We start from the raw sequence: 20,514 nt of genomic DNA on the forward strand, positions 1-20,514 counted from the left end.
TAGTGTACAATTTTAGAAGTTACTACAGACAAATAATTGAAATTTCTGAAGCAAACTATTTAGAAATCAAATTGTGAATTTATTAATTAAATGGTCCCTTTTTGTACTTCCCTTTTGTAGAATTACTTATGAAGAAGGGATGGGATACAACAACAAACATCCCAGCAAATACTCACTCTGAATTGAATTTTCCCATTCTTGTGAATCTTAAAAGACTATTCAGCAAGTATCATTTGAGTTGAGCAACTGGTTCAGGCCCAAGGAATGAATAAGGCTTACTCTTTTCCATGTAAAATTACTTTATTGAGTCAGGATTCTTTTGCAATTAATACAGCAAATAAACGCTGGACATCACTAAATTATTGAATGCAGAATGTTTCTAAACTCAGTATGATTCATTCTTTATTTTTACCCATAGGCAAAGTAATAGGAAAAAATGGAAAGCTGATTCAAGAGATTGTGGACAAGTCAGGTGTTGTAAGAGTGAGAATTGAGGCTGAAAATGATAAAAATATTCCACAAGAAGAGGTAATGTTTTACTTACATATTTTAGTTATTATAGTTATCTTATAAGCCACTGTGGAGTTGCATAGACCTAATGTGCATTTAGTGTTGCTGATGAAAATTATTGTCTTGACTGCAATGAAAAAAGATGTGCAATTTATTACTTCTTCTGTCTTTTACTATATTTTGATTCATATTTTTAATAGTATCTTGTACTTTAAATTTACATTTGGCATAATAGTTTCTCTTGTAATTCTTTTAAGTTATATTTTACAGCCCTTAATTTCATTTTCACTAATATTTTGCAAGCATGTTTCCTTACTCAAAAGCATGTTGGTTTTCTTCAGATTACTAGGTTTAACAGTATATTTACTTAAGGATCTAACACGTACCTCACTTCTTAAGTATTGAAAATATGTTTTATCGTGAAAAATATTTCAAGGTAAAGTTAGTTATGATATTTCATTTTGATTGTTAAAACATTGTTTATAATTTATAACTAAATCATTATTTTCTACTTTTGTACTAATGTATAATGATGCATGCTAAAAACTTTCTTAAAGAAAACTAAGCCATTGTTGTGATGTTAGATTTCAATAAGGTCTTAAATGTTGGTGCTTTTTCTCTCTCTTATTTTTTTATTTTCTTTGCCAAGGAAATTATACCACAAAATCCCCTACCTTCCAATAATTCAAGGGTTGGATCTAATTCCTCAGAAGAAAAGAAATACTTAGATTTAAAGGAAAACTACACTCATTTTTCTCAGTCCAGCAGTACAAAAGTCCAAAGGGTAAGAAATATTTGTCACTTTGAATTAAACTTTCAAGAAGGAAAAAATCCCTTCCATTTAAGTTACAACTCATAATTACTATTTCAGTTAGTTGAACTTGAAAAAGAGGCTTACAGTCCTCTCCGGTGGGCCCTCATGCTCTTCATGTCATATGTTTCCTGTCTGATCACCAGCTTATGAAGTTTCACAAACTAGAAAATAATAGCCACTTCACAGTTGATTCACAGTGACAAATCTTACACTGCGAGCATAGGCTGCTGGGTTGAGCTTAATGGGCAAGTTTTTCTTTTGAGGATAAATTGTCATAATAGCCACTTAATATTTTGCAACCGTAGTAAGATAAAACATGCTTTTTATTGATCTCCAAACAAGCTGCGAATTTTAGGTGTGCCAGTAAGTACCTTCTTACCACAGTTTACAAACTCATTTAGGTCTTTAAATACTTGGGCTGCCTTGTAAAAACTGTGTCTATACAACCATGTCTATTTCAAAAAACAACTGGAAATGAAAATCAAAGTCTTGAGTTCAGGATTCTGTGTATCCTTTGTTATAATTAATGATATCACTAACACTTGCATTCCTTACGCTACTTTAGGTGTTAGTGGTTTCATCAATTGTAGCAGGGGAATCGCAGAAACCTGAAATCAAGTCTTGGCAGGTAGGAAATCAATCACCCTTGTTTGCAACTACATTGAACATTTCTTTTGTTGTTGTTAACCTTTTTCGGTCCGAATGTAAGTGTGTGTGCGTGCTTTTACTATATGTGTATGTTGGGTATGCACTGGACCACAAGGGTTTTTAAAGTCATCTACAAGTTGGGGAGGACATATTTTATTGTGATTATCACACTAGAGATGACTTTCTTAATAAACAGTTGAAGCTGCAGCTTTACTCCCTTGGGGTACTTATTGCAAGAAATCTATAATTGTATTTTTGTAACTTTCAGTAGAAGCTAAGAGAGGAAACTAATTTTTTTCTTTGAATTTTTGCCTTTTGTAATACTTTATTCTTGGTGCAATCACTTTTTAAGGGTAATCCATAAAGCGTATGAATAAATATCTTTTGACGACTGTTAAATGGTTTATTGGAATCATCTAAGAGAATTTTTTAAATTCTAGATTGATTCCTGATCTCTCCTCTAAAATATTAGGAACCTTTTTGTTTCTACTATTGACTTCATTTAATAAAGATTTGCTAATACAGCTTTAAATTTTAATTACTTTTTAATTAATTATTTTATAGAAACCAGATTAATTTTTTAAAGGTGTTTTTTCTCCTTGTTTCCCTTCCTTGTAGCCTGCCTATTCTATTAGTTCATCTTCATTTACTGAAAAGTCATTTTTTTAAAAGCTCTGTATAACAATGAATGAGACCAATGATGAATGAGCAGATATAGGTGATGGATTTCAATGTGGGGACTGAGAAAGGAAATAGCAGCATCAAGAAAAAAGTCTGTTTTCTTGCTTTCTTGGTCATCTGTTCTGGAGCTTAAAGGGAGGAGTAATGGCTAAAAGCATAAATCTCCGTAGTACAGATAATATTTGGAACTGAGGTGCAATGGAAAATGAGAGTAGGCAGGAGCTTATTTAGTGAGACATTCCACCAAAGAGAATGTATAATGAAGGAAATTCCTTGGATTATTGCTTAAGTGAACATGAAAATACGTGTATATATTACAGGAGGGGATCCTTGGGTGAAGGGATTGATTCCCTTTGATTGGAGAGAGGGGGTAGTATTGGTAAGGAGGGCCTGAATCAGGAGAGTTGTCTAAAAGAATATATGTGGGTGGTTGGGTAACTACGAAAACAGGAATGCCAGAAAAATTATCTTTAAAAAAAAATAGAGCACAGTTTATACAGTAACAGCATTTTAAAGACAACTTTGAAAGACTTTAAGAACTGCTCCGCCACAGTTCGAGAGGATTCATGATAAAAACCCTGAGAGAGAGAGAGAGAGAGAGAGAGAGAGAGCGCGAAAGCTTAGGGTATGCATTAAGACATTTTTTTGAAGGTGACCAATTTGTTTTGCTTAACTGTTGCAAGGGCTTTGTTTTTTGTTGTTTTTCTTCAGTAGGAAAAAAAGGTAGGAGAAAGATGGTACAGAGAGAATAGGTTTTTTTCCTTATTTTTGTTAAATAAAATAAAATTAAATAAAAAACTAAAACTTGAGTGTCTTTGGAAAGGGAGTTCACTTAATGTATTTTCCATTGATGTTGGAAGCAAAGGACTTATATTTTGGGGAAAAAAAGATTTTTGAGAAGTAATTCAGAGTAAAGACCCTGGACCTTGCCTGTTGCTTGTTTGTAAAATATAGATAATATAACTCATGCTGTCTACTTTAGGTTCAAGTGAGGTAGTAGATATATTATTCTGTCTGTACAATAGGCACACATTATAGAATATAACTTCTGTTTAATGTATAAATGGCAATTGTCATCATCCTTTGCATCTTCTAAGAAAGAGGATAGTAAATTAATTTGGGTGTGCTCCAGAGAATCTACTTTAATATTGTATAGAGCTAGAAACCTTTGGAGGAGGTTCATTATTGACTTGTTCATTTTATTTGTTGAGCCTTAAGAGGAAAGGTACCTAAAGTACATATCCTTACAAGTAGAGGGTACATTTGGTATTCCTTAAAGTACTGTGATTGTCAGAGGAACTGACTGATAGATTCCTTTCTCTGACATTAACTCGTTATTGCGTTGTGAAGATTGAAAGTCTTTATGGAGGGCGGCTAGGTGGTGCAGTGGATAAAAAGCACCTTGGAGTCAGGAGGACCTGAGTTCAAATGCGGTCTCAGACACTTAATAATTACCTAGCTGTGTGGCCTTGGGCAAGCCACTTAATCATTTGCCTTGCAAAAACCTTAAAAAAAAGAAAATTTAAAAAAAATTAAAAAGAAAGTCTTTATGGAAAGAAATTATTTCTGTTGTAGGAGGTTCCTATTGTAGATTTGAGAAAGGCTTATTTTAAACTCTCATCCTTAGAACTTGGAATGATGGTAGTAGTAAGAAAGTGTTACTAATTGGAAGAGGAGGAGCTATCCTTGTTGGGTGATAAGCACTTAGATCATTTATAGCTTGGGAAAACACCAAGTCATTTCCCTCATTTTCTCAATTATATCCCAGATCTAAAATTCTTTAAAGTCTAGTTTTTTTTTTTCATTCAGGACTAATTGGACCCAGGGAATTATTTACACTACCCAAAATTTAAAAGTGATGGACATATAAATTGGATTGTTGATTTATTCATTTAGAGTGAGAAATAGGACTACCATGGACATTTTTTGGTTTGTTTTTTTTATGATGCAATGGGATTAAGTGATTTTCCTGAGGTCAGCCAAGTACTATTAGGTATCTGAGACCAGATTTGAACTTGGGTCCTTCCAACTCCAGAGCTGGTGCTGTATCTGTCCCCACCATGGTCATTTTAATGCCCATTTTCTTCCCATTTAAGGAATAATAAAAATAATAGCTATCTTGAATGTTTACAAATCACTTTATACATATATCATATGGTTTTTGCCATAGCCATGTGAAATGTGATGCTATTATTATTCCATTAGGAAATGGACTTAGAAGGATTAGTTGACTATAGGATCATATAGATACTAAGTGTGAGAGGCAGTATTCAAACCTCAATCTTCTTAATTTCAGTTCAGTTCTCTATTCACCATACCATGCTGCTTCTCTCTTCCAGACTTGAATACAATACTCTTTGTCATCATATTGTTAGCTTTCGTTAAGTATTCTTTCATAAGATGTCCCAGTTACCAGCTTTTTATTATAGTTTTTTTTTATTTATTTACATTTTCTTCTCCTTACTTTGTGATACTATCATGGAAGCATTAATAGTTTAAACAGCGAGGTGTGATAGAATGAACCTAGAGTTAGGAGAAGCTGGGACTAGTAGCTAGCTTTTGACACAAGCTATGCAACTCCATAGCTTTTGGGAAAGTAACTGCTCCCTGCCAACCACTGTGCTAATGCCTGGAGAGGAAGACCAGAATGAAGCAGTCTCTGCTCTCAGGGGCTTATATTCTAACACATACAATTTGTACATATTTAAGTATAATAAAAATAGATACAAGGTGGTTAAGGAGGGCACTGATGATGGGGGGGGATGCTGATGGACAAGCAAGGATTCATGTAAGAGGTAGTGTTGTAGCTGAGTTTTAAAGGCTGAGGTGTGCCTTTTAACTTCAGTTACCTTATGTGTGAATTAGGGGTGATACATGTACTTATTTCCCAGGATTGTTTTAAGGAGAAAATAAGGTGAGTAAAGTACTTTTATAAATCTTAAAGCATGATCTAAATATCACTCTTGTAGGATGGATAATTTCTAGAAAAGATTCCTATTTTAGAATCATAGCATACTGGGATTAGAAAGGCTCTCAGAGGTCTTGTTCAGTTCTTCGCCAGTCTTACATTCTTTCTCCGGTCTTTTTTAGAAGTGGTCATCCAGTTCTGCTTGAAAACCCTCCTCTTCTGAGGCAGCATTTAACATTTTGAGAAAAATAATTATTGATCTTGAAACATAGTGTTTGTCATTACTATCCTTTGGGCCCACTCTGGTCTTTCAGTGCCAAAACACAAGAAGACTAATTGATAATCTTGAAAATACTGTAAGATGCTCCTCCTTCCCCCAAATCATCTTTTCTTGAGGGTAAATGTCCTCCATTCTTTCCCTAATCACCACAATTGTGGTCATCTTCCTCTAGATCACATTCCCCTTAAGTGGCTCCCAGAAATAGAATCATTGCTCCATACTTGGTCTGATTAGGTCAAAGTGCAGTGGGACTGGTACTTCATTTGCTTTAAGCACTATCTAGTAATTCCAGCTTTTTAAGCTATCATTGCACTTCTATTTTACATTGAGCTTGAGGTCAGCCATAACTCCTAGGGGGTTTTTTGGTTTGTTTTTGGAGGGAGACTGGATTTTCCTGTCTCACCTGGGCTGGAAACATAGCAGCTACTCGTAGGCCTGGATCTAATATTCATCTATACAGAACTTAAACTGCTTTTGTTTTTCATATATAGACTGACCTGCTTCCAGGGCTTTGGCATATAGGTGTGGACATTGATGGACACTTGACTAACTTCATCCTTACTGCAACTCAGAACTATTGTCCTCAACCAATCCACCAGCTTTTCTAGCAGCAAGGACTACAGGAGTGCCTCACCTCTCTGGGCTCCTTGGACTTTTTTCAAATGATCTTTCTTACCATGTCTCTAATATTCTATAAGTGTGCAATTTGAGTTTATTGATCCAAAGCAAAATCTTCTCATTTTTATCTCTTTTAGAAACTTTATTTTATTAGCTTTTCATCTTATAAACTTTTTCAGACTTTATTTCTTTTGGATAGCATGCTAGCTGTCTCAGTTTATGTAATTTAAAAATGTGATTTTTATCCGTCATTTATAAAAATTTTGACCTTGACAGGACCCAGAATAGAGACCTATGATACAACTTTAGAAACATTGCTTCAAGTTGACACCTATCCTTTATTTCTAAGTCATCCGATCCAAATCTCTCGATTCAGTTCATGAAGATGTGATGAGATATTTTGGCAAATGCTTTTTACTTCTAGGTTCATGGCATTCTACCTTATCCTGAAGGAAATGAAATTAGTTTGCTATGTCTTTTTCTTAATGGACCATATTGGTTCTTAGTGACCCTTTTTAAGTGTTCATAAAGCATTCCTTTTTTAGTAGGCTAGCTTTTCCTGGTATCAAACTCATTAACTTATAGTTTAAAATATCCAGTTCCTTTACATTTTGGAAAACTGGACCAATGTTTTCTTGTTTCCCAGTCAGTAGTACTTCATCCATTCACTTCACTCCATTCCCTCAGAGATCCTAGATAAGGACATAGCAGTCATTTCAGAACATCTAGATGCATTTTATTTAGGAAAAGTGCTTTGTCAACTAAAAAGCACTTAAGAATTAAGACTTTTTAAAATAAGGAATCACACATTTAAAACTGAAAGGGACTCAGTCATCTAGCCCACCCATTTTATAGACAAGCCATACTACAAGGCCTAAATGTAATACCTGGAGGCTATGGGAAGGCATGGACACAATAAGGTTGGGTTGAGGATTGTAATTTCTTCTCTGATCTGAGAGGAGGGGATAGTATTTGATGACAGAAAGATGTTTGCCACCTTCACTATGTCTGACTTTGAGAGCCTTAATTCAGCTTTTATACTTGCTTTGCTTAGTGCTTTTAAGTTCTTTGATCCAAAGCTGTAAACCATATTTGTAGACTTAAGATTTTAGTTACATTTGTTATCTCTTGGCCCAGAGAGTGTTATTGCATTTTAGAAATAATGTAAACCTATTTTGTACAGTTGTGTTGAATATGAGAAAGAAATGGTGCTGATAAAGGAGAGGAATATTAGTTCTCGAGAAAAGAAGAAATACTGATTTTCCTGCTACTTTTCTCTACCAGTTCTTTGTGTAGCTTCTGTACCTGTAGATGCCCCTGAGTTTTCAAATAATAGTTTCGGCCATGAAGATCAGATAGCAAAGCAGAAATGCTTCCTGATTTCTTGTTTTGTAGTTACTTATCAGAGGCAGTCCTTGAATACTGCAGGTGAGCTTAGCTGTAGTCATGTGAATTTGCTGTCCCCGGCACAGGCTGGGACCTGGGGCCCACAACAGTTGAGGGAGTTTGACCTCTCTCTGTACTACAGCCCCTTTTATTTCCCCTGTTGTCTGTGACAGTATTGGCATCAGGGTAAACATTACTCCCCCATCTTTTCTATTTCCATTCTTCATACTTTGGATTTGTGTAAAGAATATATAATTTGCATGGTGCTGCACCTTTCCTAGTTATTTTGCATAATTGCCATTTGGTCTTGATTGGTTAGATATTTTTAAACATCTAGTGAAAGAGAAAAATATGTCAGTGAGAAAATAAAAGTGTTTTGGGATTTGTTTTTTGACCAATTTCTGCCAATTCACTGAAAATGAAAGAGCTATGATTTTTCAAGATCTGTCTTTGTGTGAAAGCCCTGACATTATTATACATTGCTATTTCATCCCTTTATACCTTAAAAACAGAAACAATCTTTGTGAGCTACTGCTTTGTGCTCTCTGTCAAATGGCAGTCCCATTATTAAGGACTTCGTTTATTATGTACCAACCATGTACCAGACTTATGTGCTAGCAAATGGGGACACAGAGACACACGGGCAGAAATGAAATAGCCTCTCTGCCCATGAGGTGCCTACTATGTGCACAGCCAGGTAAATACAAAATAGGTACAAAGTAATCGTGGGCTGCATGAGCGACACTAGGTGCTAGGGGGAGGAAGGGGGTGGGGAGAGGAACAACAAGGCAAGGTCTCATAAGGAAATCCAGAGACCTTTTGCCAATTTCTTTGATCATGTTTTGCTTTTACTATACAAGCAATCTGAATTTGAACTAAATTTTGTTAAACTCAAAAATGAAAATGAGCTAAATGAGGAATCTATTGTAGTTTTCAGTAGTCCTTTTTAAATGTTGATTAATAAAACTCAGGTTAAAGCTTATATGATTTAAATTTGTATAGCATTTATATGTGTGTTTCAAACCAATATACACATCATATTCTATTTGGTAGTTTTTTAAAAGTACAAGGCTTGTGACTTCAGTAGTGCAGGGTACTCAAGTTAATTCATCATAACTGACCCTACTGTATAAAATAGAAGGAATAGTGTTTGAATATAAATTTATAGTCATACTTTATGTGAACTGGGCCAATCAAGTTTGAAATCTGTAGTTTTACAAATGCTTTTATTACTACAATTTGTTTTTCAGGGAATGGTACCGTTTGTCTTTGTGGGAACCAAGGACAGCATCACCAATGCGACAGTTCTTCTGGATTATCATCTTAATTATTTAAAAGTAAGAACAGGAACAGAGCTTTTCTTACTTAAATATGGAAATTTCATTATTAGGAGTTCTGGGGAATTAGGAAATGTCTACTTGTATCCCATCATATTTCTCCTGAAAACTCCTTGCTTTAACTTTGACTATCTTGGTAACCTCCCTCTACTTGATTTAGGTAAACTTTAATTTACCATCCTTTTGGGGGAGGGGTTGAAGCAGGCTAGTGTTCTTTTAGGGGGGCTGTGATGGTTTTTCAAGGCTAAAATTTACATTTTTGTAATACCTTGACTTCCAAGGTGACTTTATATTGGTCAAAGCAACCTTAATATATTTTAACATTGATCTATCTTTGGGTGTGTTTTGTTTTTATATCACATTTACTCTCAGATATACCGTCCCAAACACCAAGTGATCTCTCCTTTATTTTTTTAGGGTGTTTTTTTTTTTTTTTTTTTTTTTTTTTTTTTTGCAAGGCAAATGGGTTTAAGTGGCTTGCCCAAGGCCACACAGCTTAGGTAATTATTAAGTGTCTGAGGCCAGATTTGAACTCAGGAACTCCTGACTCCAGGTCCGGTGCTCTATCTACTGCACTGGGCGACCTAGCTGCCCTGATCCTTCCTTTATTACCAAGAAAAATGTAAAACAGAATCTGACACAGTGACTTTGCATTCAGTGTTTCACATCCACAGTAACTTTACTTCTTTACTGATAAAGGAGCTGTAAAGTCCTTGTTTGTAAGGCATGTACATCTTAGTGTAATCTCAGCACTTTCTCTTACACAAAATATAAGACATTTGTACTTATTTTAAGTTATTTTTAGAATTTTTATTTTTGGGGCGACTAGGTGGCGCTGTGGATAGAGCACCGGCCCTGGAGTCAGGAGTTCCTGAGTTCAAATCCGGCCTCAGACACTTAATTACCTAGCTGTGTGGCCTTGGGCAAGCCACGTAACCCCATTGCCTTGCAAAAAAACCTAAAAAACAAAAAAGAATTTTTTATTGTTAATTCAGTTTGCATTGTTGTCTAAAACTTTTAAGTTTTCGATAAGGTTCGATCTGCCTTGGTATGAGGTGTTTCACAGAGACAAAATCATAGACCCTTGCTCTATTGTTGACTAATTTGGATTGGTGTTGACTGTTCAGAATTGTTCAGGGATTTGGAGGTAGCTTGATATTAGAATATTGAAAGTCTGGAAGTGTGAGTTTTTCTCCAAGCTCTTGCTATTTTATTATAGAAGTTATTTTGAGACTTGTCAGTCTTCTCTCATCTTTATAATGAAAGATTGGTCGACTGATATGTGAGAGCCTTTGTAAACCAAATATTTTGTAGATCTGTGAAACTGGCATTTTAATAAATTGCAATTTAGAGATGAGCTCATGAATTTGCCTATAGACTTTACCACTTTAAGGGCTGATCCATACTACAAGTGTTTTACAGTGCTGGATATTGTGAACCTTCCATATACTTCACCATTTCAGGAATTTCATTGTGGGCATTTTCCCCTTTACTGATAGAAAGTACAGTTACCTTACTACCTTAGTAGGTAGTTTGATGAGTTGTTGTGTTTATTCTTTTGAATAAAACCAAACAAAAATATCCTTATCTGGAGATAGGAGATGAATCTACTCTGAACACATTCCTTCAAATGATAGAGACATATTCCATTTCAGGCTTTCACCTCTGAAACTATTTATGACTATTGATCTGACCCTACTGTTTTTTAATAAGTGAGATGTTGCAATTGGGAAAGCAAAGATTAGAAAATAGTTAAAATTGTGCCCTGACTTGACTGACCAGTATAATGATTTCATCAACATAATGTTGATCCTAAGCTGGTTGTGAGTGATTAAAAAATCTGGATGATTAGAAAAGAATCTGTAGCATTGTAGTGTCATAATTTATGATGTCAGTGGTCTATCAGAATATTCTTTATCCTGACTTCCCTTTATAATAATATTGCTAGTAAAATTGATAACTGAAAAGGATTTGGCTACCATACCTTTTAATCAGAGGAAAAGGAAGAAAAAGATGCTAAATATAATGGTTGTTTTATACAGGAAGTAGACCAACTGCGTTTGGAGAGGCTGCAGATTGATGAGCAATTGCGACAGATTGGAGCGAGTTCCAGACCACCACCAAATCGTGCAGATAAGGATAAAGGCTACGCAACTGAAGATGGCCCAGGACTTGGCCGAGGTAGTAGGCCTTACAGAAATAGAGGACATGGTAGACGTGGTCCTGGATATGCTTCAGGTATAAGATGAAGAATGTTGCTGAGTAATCATTTCTCCTCATGGTCTCAGAGCTGCTAATTATCGACATGCATTGGATATTTTCTCCTTCACACCCCACCCCCCATGATGATATGATTTTGGATAACCATATCTCACAAAGCCTAATAGAACACATATAACTCATAAAGTGTCTATAAAAAATGGGGTACTTTAAATTTCTCAATTGTTGATGAAGTTATAACATTCTCTTAATTTTGGGGGATTTCTCTTTTCATCTTGACCTGTTATTTCATTGGTATGAAGAGTCCCTCTATCAATGCATATGGACACCTTGTTTGTAACTTCCAACTTTAGAGATTTGCCTATGTCAGTGATTCTGTCATTGTCATGCATTTAGTATGTGTCTGAGACAAGATTTAACCTCAGGTTTTCTTGGCCAGTGTGTCATCTAAATAGAATTTTTATTTTGGTTTCCGAGGATCTTGTTTCGTCAGGTATGTGCTGATAATAATACATGGTCATGAGATGGATCACATGTGGATCCACACTTAAAAGTTTCCTTTAGTAAGTCATCAATTTATAATCCATGTGCTGCAGGTTCTAGAAAGGTAGTTTCAATGTATTTGTCCCTAAGCCAAATTAAATTAGTCATTTGACTTTTCTGTCTTTCTTGTTCCCTTGACTTAAACCCTTTTTTTCTTGGCCTCGCCCCCCCCCCCCAGTCATGCTTATTCCATGCCCCTGTTATCATTCTCCTTTGATCATAAAATGATCCTTGCTAAGGTATTAAGCGATAGCTTTGGTGTTAGCTAATAATTGTTTAAATGTTAACCCTTCATGTTTACTTGTTTGCATTTTAATAATAACTGACATTTTAAAAGGGTATTCTTGAAGATAGAAAAACCTTTAAAACCCAAATGATTGAAGCTATAATGGTGGAATAGCAAGCATTGAGTTTCAAGGTTGGCATTGTAGATGGAAGTTGAAGCTATTATAGACAGGTGGGCGTATGCTGGGGCTGGGAGAGGAAGGATCCAAACTGCCTTTTCTTCTGAGGCCCTAAGAGTATTACCATGAATTGTTGCTAGAGAATTGGTTCATCTGGCTGCTTTTACTGTATTTCAGCATAGCTTGCTCACTATGGTTGGCTCCTTGCTCCCTCTTCTCCACCAAGCAGATCAAGGCTGGTTTTATTTGTTATTATAGAACAATATTCATAAAAAATATAACTTCTAATGGCAAAAAGTGCTACCAAGGGAGGGTAATGTAGATAGCCATTCTAGTACTTGAATTCCCTTTCTACTATACAAGGCAATCGGGTGAGGAAGGTTGTGGCTTCCAGGCCCTTTCACCTCTGGAGTATGCTCTAACCTCTCTCAAGACAGTCTTCTGTTCAGGAAGGAAAAGGTCTCTTGTGAACTTCCCCACTCCTTGATTATTCCAAGGTATTGCCTATGACTATGCTTCAGAGTAAAAGGGAAGAAAAAAAAATTGTGTAAAAGGTGAGTAGAAAAAAATTATGCTTAAGGCGTGCTTGCATAAAATATGGGTAAACAGTCTTCACCTTAGATGGGACCAGGTCCTGCTATCAACTGCCAAAAGCCTTGAGATGACACAATTACTTCCTCTTCATTTCCTGACCTAGTGCTAAGGTGACCATTACTTCATTCATCCCCTTTTGTTAAAAGGAGTTTTGTTCCCAAGGGATTTATTATTTGTATAGCTATTAAAGATCATATTTTCCTACAGCAAGCTGAGATGTTTGGGTATAGAACCACTCATGTTTGAAAATATTACTGTGCTTTACATTGCAAAGGAAATAGTTGAAGGGTGTTGATTGTTTTTTATAAGAATAAGAACTAAAACTGTCCCAAAAACCCAAACTAATGTTCCATAAAACTTCTGAGTAAAGCTCCGTTAAAAAATTTTAGTACAAAGTAAACAGAAAAAAGATTCTGTCTACTCTGTAATTACTTATCAAGAGGAGAAAGGCATTCAATTGATATTTGGAATTTTTCTCCAAGGGTGTGAATTTGATAGTGTTTTTAAAAATGAACAATTGTATATGGCTTTTAACTCTTGATAGGAACTAATTCTGAAGCATCAAATGCTTCTGAAACAGAATCTGACCACCGAGATGAACTCAGTGATTGGTCTTTGGCCCCAGCAGAGGAAGAAAGGGACAACTACTTGCGTAGAGGAGATGGACGAAGACGCGGAGGTGGTGCCCGAGGACAAGGAGGAAGAGGGCGTGGCGGTTTTAAAGGTAATGATTTTACTAAGAGGTCATGGCAGTTTTAAAGGTAATGATTTTTCTTTTGAAATGAGAAACAGTAATGCTGCTGGAGAGAAAAATTCTTAATAAAATGTAAAAGGGTGTTTAAATGCAGCTTAACTCTGGTTGTTGGCTATTGTGAAACATAGGAAAAAACCATTAGCCATTTGTTTTATGTCATGATTCTATTGTAGTTATTAGCTTTCTTTACTGACTCCTATAGAATTATGACAGGAATTGATAATGTTTTTTCTTTCGAGGTTATTTTTACTCTTTTCCAAGGTACTAAGTGTAATTAAGGTGAAATGAGAGAGCTAGGTGGCGCCAGGCCTGGAGTAAGGAAGAACTGTGTTCAAGTCCGCTTCAGACACTTACTAGATTTGTGACCATGGGCAAGTAACTTCACCTCTGTTTGCTTCAGTTTGCTCATCTGTAAAATGAGGCTAACAATAACAGCACCTACCTCCTAGGGTTGTTGTGAGTATCTTTATGAAGCACGGGGCACAGTGCCTGGCACACCGTAAGTGTTCTACAAATGTTAGCAATTAAAAGCAAGTTGAATGAAACACATTTTGGATGAGCCAGTTTGGAGCACGTGGTCTTGTTTTTTGTTGTTTCATCCTTTCTTCTCTTGGGTACAGTTAGAGACAATACTTAAGGACTAGCACAAAGTTTTGTGTCTATGAGAATTAGTTTATACTTTGAGGGGAACCTTTAAAAGGGGGTATTTTTTTCTATATCTTGAAGGGTTGGGAGAAAACTTGTGGGATAGTCATGTCTCTTCTCATACTGAGATTAAGGTGAGGTGAAAAGGTTTTAACTGCCTATTGCTAATGTTTCAGACTTAAAAACTCAGACTGACTCTTGGCATAGAATTTCTTGGGAGCCTAAGTTCTTTTACTTTTAAGTTTTTGTTTTTTAGCAATTACGATGAAATGGGCTTTGAAGATGTTAATTTAACTTTAAATTACAAGTGGGAATAATTTTAAAAAAAGCTTTTAATATCCACTTCTGAACCAGTGTCACTGCTGAAAGTTTTAAAAAATTCCTTGTAGGAAATGATGATCAGTCTCGAACAGATAATCGTCAGCGCAACACAAGAGAGACTAAAGGAAGAACAGCAGATGGATCACTTCAGGTAATTGTTATAAATTATTTATACTTAATTTTGTAATTATGTTGTAAGAGATTTTATAAAATTTTGCCTATCTCACATTACATGATACATATATCCAAAGAGCCTAAATTTTTCAACACTACAATTGCATTTTTATTCCTTCTTGTCAAGGATAGAAAAATGAAATTTTTTGCAGAGAAATTACAGATACTTAAATAAAGACTGGAAAGCCTGCTGTACTTTTTTAGTTTAATAACAAAGGAATAGACTCTTGATAGCCAAGTGTGTCACAATCAGCCCTTTACAAATTTTCATTATTGGAATTACCTTCTTGTTCTTCAAATATTCAAATTTCCAAATGGGCTTTGGCAATTATTTAGAATTCTCTTTAAATCTAATTTTTTAAAACTGATAGAGTAAAAATAAATGATAAAATTCCTTCCACTGAAATAGATTTTCCAACCTTTTCAAGAGTCATTCCAGTCCCTATTTCTATTGATCACTCTCAATATTGTAGTTATAGAGATCCAAAGACATTGAAGCCAAAATGTTTATGTTTAATAATAGCAATTATGTTTATTTCACTTCCATTTGATGGGAAAAGATACAGCAGTAGAGACTAAAACAGGCATATGTTGTAGGGGACTATGTGGTTTCATAATTAGCTATTTGCCACTGACTGAAATGATTGCATGCATACTCCCCAGTAATACTCAATCGTAGTCTTGAGCTTGTCTTTACCTACATAAACTTTATTTATTTTTGAGCAACTAGGAAATAAGCCAAGCTTTGAACTAAAGTTGAAATAGACTTCCACTGACATAATTTACCTTATAAGTTGAGAATTAATGCGCTCCAGAAACAGGCTTTTCTGAAGTATGCTTGATGTTTTTGTGGTACATACTTCTCTGTGGGTGGTAACAGGTTCTATTCTCAGAGGAGGTCTAACAGGTTTTAATAGTGCTTAGTTAAGTAAGTGGAGGGCAAAGTTGTATCTCCTCACTGATCAGAATAATGAAAGGACAAAGAAACTTAGGGAATGAAAAGCAGTGTAAGAGATTTCTTTCTACAAGTAGCCACTTTCACCATGATAGAAATGACATCATTTAATAAAACTCTCAGCCTCTCATGGTTTCCTAGCTGCATATGCTATTACTGAGCTGGGTGCTAGCTTCCTGTCTGTCTTTAGAGATCTCTTTAGTTCCAGGCCTGAAAAAAGCACTCTGGAGCCCAAGAGTGGGACTTCCATTTCTTGTTTCCTCTTCTTTTCTCTCTCTCTTAACAACTGAGCTATGACACCACTGATATTCTTCACTCTGCTATTCTTCCACAGCATTCACTCAACCTTGTCAGAATTAGTTCTACCAGCGTGTTTCACTTGGGCACTGGCTACTGTTCTCATATGAAAAGAAAATAGCTGGAAGAGGGATTTTGGTTAACAACTTAAACCTCCACAAGTAAATGATATGAAAAGTTTGAGTGTTGAAAATCTAGTAGAATTTGTCTTGTAATATGAGAATAAAATCAGATGGCTGTTTAATTTGGATTTCATGGTTAGGGGGTAGAGTGCCATAAAGTTTGGGGGGGGGGTGTCACCAAAATCTGGTCCTTAACTTTACAAATGAAAAAATTTACTCAAGGTTGATCAAACAAACCCTTGGGGTTTAGTGCTACTCAAAGTCTAAAGTGACCACACTTTAGGAACCAGAGTCCTAATTATAATCTAATTCTGTCTTCCTCATCACTTTCCTTTAACACAACAGTATTTATGTTTCAGGCTTAGACTCCTTGGCAGGCAAATTGGGAATTATGTTGGGATATGCATTACATAACAAATGTGACTCGTTTTAGATCAGAATTGACTACAATAATGAAAGAAGTGTCCACACTAAAACATTACAGAATACGTCAAGCGAAGGTAGTCGGCTGCGCACGGGTAAAGAACGTAATCAGAAGAAGGAAAAATCAGACAGCGTGGATGGGCAGCAACCGCTGGTGAACGGAGTACCCTAAACTGCATAGTTCTCGAGTCATATTTCCTATACTGTTTCAGTAATTCTTATTCCACATTAGAGAAACTTTGTTAGGCCAAAGACAAAATAGTAGGCAAGATGGCGCAGGGCATGAAATGAAGACAAAAGTTCTGTTAGCCTTTTTTGTTTGTTTGTTTTCTTATTTTTTGGGGATATTGGCTGTAAGCAACTGTTTTCAGGATAAGAAGTTATACAAACATTTACTTAAGAATATCTTGGACTTCTAAAATATGCTTCCAAGTACATACTGTGTACTTCAAAAAGTTTTTTTGTTTTGTTCTAAAAATATCGAGCTGTGCACTAGTATTCTTTCTGTTCTTTTGGACTTTTACTGCATTGGGTCAATCACTGCTAAATTTATTCTTTTTTTCTGAATAAATAGTGTTTGTGATAATCAAATTAGGCTTCTGTTTTCAATCAAACTTCAAAGTCCTTATGAAATGCTCTGTCGTTTCATGTCCTGTGTCAGTTCACGTTTTGGTCCACTTTTTCAGTATCTTAGTGGACCTTGAAATGTGTGATGTAACAATTGTCATTTTCATTAGCAAAAAAAATTTTAAAAAAGTTGTATGATCTGTGCCTTTTTTATATCTTGGCAGGTAGGAATATTTTATTTGGAAGCAGAAATCAGGGAAGAGAAGTTGGAAACACTAAATGTAAAATATATGTAGCAAAAACCCTGTCCAGACATTTAGTACTTTATAGAGGAATGCATGCTTTCCATACTTTTTTTCCTTACTTAAAACATCAGGTTAGGCAGTATAAAGAATAGGAGTTTTTGTTTTGTTTTTATTTTTTTTTGTTTTTTGCACTGAAGATTGATATAGTGTTGAGAGAAGTGTAATTTTTCTTTACACATGGGACAAGAAATCACTGTCTTTCCATTTTGAAAGAGAAAATTTTCTTTGAGAACAAATCTTCCTGGTTATGAGCTAGTATACCATGCCTATTTGGCCAGATAAATATTGAGTAAATATTCATAATTTCATCTTCTCACAAATTATAGCATTGTTTTTCATAATTTTAATTTCATGCTTATCTCAGGGGAGGTAGGAAGGTGATGTCCTTTGTGATATGTGAAGCACAGGTGTCCAACTTTGTGACATTGGAGGCAGGTTAAATTGTTAAATTCAAAGTTCAAGACCTGATTTGAAAGAAGAATCAGAAGGCATTCTAGAATTTGATAAATTTAGACAATTAGGTAATTGGGTAGGATGGGGGACAGGTGAATTTTTGCCTTCCCCTCTACCATGATCATCGGATCATGAATGAAGTTTACTGGGTAAAACTATGTTAAGGACCTTCGTTTTAAAATTTTCTATTTTTCTTAAAAAAATTACTCCAGTAGGGGTGCCACTGATTATGTACAGAACTGTACAAACCAAACCTGCCTCTGATGTATTTTGCGAGTTTCATTTATCTTTGCTTTTCTTTTCACTGTTACTTTTCCTTGCATACAAGTAAGCATATAAAAATCGCAAGAAACTGCACATGGTTTAACAAATAATAAAAATGTCTTTAAAATCTTGCCAAACATTATTGTTGATTTTTAGTTATTTATTTTGGGAATGTATAGCATTTGAGAAAAAAAAAACAAAACAAACTGGTACCTTGCACACATCATCTGTAAGCTGTTTGGTTAAAAATACTGTAGATAATTAACCAAGGTAGACTGACCTTGTAATGTAACTGCTCTTGGGCAATATTCTCTGTACATATTAGCTGCAACAGATTGGATTTTATGTTGACATTTGTTTGGTTATAGTGCAATATATTTTGTATGCAAGCAGTTTCAATAAAGTTTGGTTTTCTTCTGCTAACTGATGTTGATGCAATCCTTACAAATGATTGCTTTAAAAGAACTTTGACAAAGGAAAAGAAACCTATTAAAAGTATATTCTGTCACAACACTTAACTCTTAACTATTGCTTATTTCACAGGTAATAGGAAGCCATCATTTAATCTTCTAGTTTCTAGGAATTTGGCATTGTGTTCAAGCACATGAGAAATCACTGATAAAATGGTACAAAGCGCATTGTGGTGTTACAACATGCACTATATGTGTAAATTTTTTATATTCAGAGACTGAGAGTTTAGTTTAGCAAGGCACTAACTAGCTTAAATGTGACTGATTACTAAAGTGTAAATTGTTTTATCCCAGCTCACTGTTTTCAGATGGAGTTGAGGCCAAGACTAATTTTTACAATATTTGTGTGCAAAAGTTAATTGTTTGTCTTTTAGTTCAAAATCTTGATTTTTGTTTAAGGCTTATTTAATAATTTGAAAACTATGGGAATTGTAAATCTTAAAAGTTTTATTAAAAAATCTTGTTTAGAACAAAGCAAAAAGAAGTCTGACAGATGCTTGATTCATTTAAATCTTAATTTTGAGAATATGTTCAAATTAACAATGGGGAGGGAAGAGATAATTACTAGAAAATTATGATGTGGGCAAAAGTGAAGATTTTCATTTCTTACAGTATTTCTAGCTGCGAAAATGTATGCTGTTGGGGCATTACTGGTCTCTCACGGTACTTATTTACAAGGCAAAAAGAAACTAAGAATTTTGTTGTCATTTCCATTAGCATTTTTGTAATGAGACCAGTTGCTAATTTTGTCTGTTGGCAAGAATTTCAGATCATTTCTGCCCTACACTCCTCAGTCCTGAAAGGTGACATCTTTTGTGCAAAGAAGATGGGCAGAGCGTTTGGTTCAGCAACTCACTGTTTGAATCTAAAAGGAACTAAGAAGTCAGAAGAAATGCAGTTTACATAGATGTTGGAACAAGAAATCCCATCCTTTATATATTTTGCTTTCTAGTGTTTACTTGTGTAGACACTGTTTAGATTATATACCATAGGATATGCTTATCTCTTTAGATACCTGTTAACTCTTAAGAAGGATTAAAATACTTCAGAGGAGAGTTGGGCATACTCAATAGCCAAAAACATTGGGCCTGGTTTCCATTCATTAATATCACTAAACTGAGGGTAGTCTTCCTTTGAAAAATGCTTTATTTAGTTATAACTAAGCAAACTTGTTTGTATCCACCTGTTCAATCCCCCCTCCCCAAAACACTGCTAGGGTTAGGATGACCTGCCATTAGAATGTATCAATACGAACATACTTTACTCACTACAACTTCTTTTTCCACCTATTAAATGAAGTGTCTCTCGGTCAATTCAGTAGTCTGACGTAGTCTGTATTAACTTGCTGTCTTATGGTCATAGTCTACACATCTCTTGCACTCCAACAACCAGATCTCTCAAGAACTATGTTACTGAAGAGTAAGGATCTTTAGTGAAAGAGTGAATGTCATGGTAATAGCTATTGCAACTTACAGGGTGGGGAGAAATGTCATATTATATATATATCCCTTTTATAAGCCAAGTATCTTTAAACTCTTACAGTTGCCTGGTATTCACATCTTCAGCACAAGTTTTTTTAATTACTATATAAATATTTTGTTTTCCAATTACATTCTTTTTTATTTATTCATTTCCTTTTTATTTAATATTCTCATTTTGTACAAATTTTTTTTACATTAATAAACTATTCTTGGTTAAGAGTAAATGAAATATCCCCCCCATAAATATAGACTCACTTGAGCGATAAAGTAAAGGGGAGAGAAAAAAAATTTAAAAAATAATAGTAATAATTGTAGGTGTGGCCAGGTGGCTCAATGGATG

General features: G+C 35.1%; 1 protein-coding gene across 11 annotated transcripts in view; it reads left to right on the plus strand.

Annotated features, from left to right (window-relative positions):
* The window catches only part of FMR1 (fragile X messenger ribonucleoprotein 1), a 66,340-nt gene extending 46,103 nt beyond the window's left edge, over positions 1-20,237 (plus strand). The window contains exons 10-17 of one of the 11 annotated variants that reach the window (XM_074206201.1): positions 419-528; positions 1,160-1,294; positions 1,890-1,952; positions 9,096-9,182; positions 11,225-11,420; positions 13,488-13,667; positions 14,732-14,814; positions 16,645-20,234. In XM_074206201.1, the coding sequence (XP_074062302.1) occupies positions 419-528; positions 1,160-1,294; positions 1,890-1,952; positions 9,096-9,182; positions 11,225-11,420; positions 13,488-13,667; positions 14,732-14,814; positions 16,645-16,806 (1,016 nt within the window). In that variant the 3' untranslated portion in view covers positions 16,807-20,234. Of the gene's footprint in view, positions 1-418; positions 529-1,159; positions 1,295-1,889; positions 1,953-9,095; positions 9,183-11,224; positions 11,421-13,487; positions 13,668-14,731; positions 14,815-16,644 lie in introns of all 11 variants that reach the window. The other 10 variants (XM_074206195.1, XM_074206194.1, XM_074206192.1 and 7 more) reach the window with 10 other exon arrangements.
* The last annotated feature ends 277 nt before the right edge of the window (positions 20,238-20,514 follow it).

Source organism: Macrotis lagotis, chromosome X (assembly GCF_037893015.1).
Source record: "Macrotis lagotis isolate mMagLag1 chromosome X, bilby.v1.9.chrom.fasta, whole genome shotgun sequence".
NCBI lineage: Eukaryota > Metazoa > Chordata > Mammalia > Peramelemorphia > Peramelidae > Macrotis > Macrotis lagotis.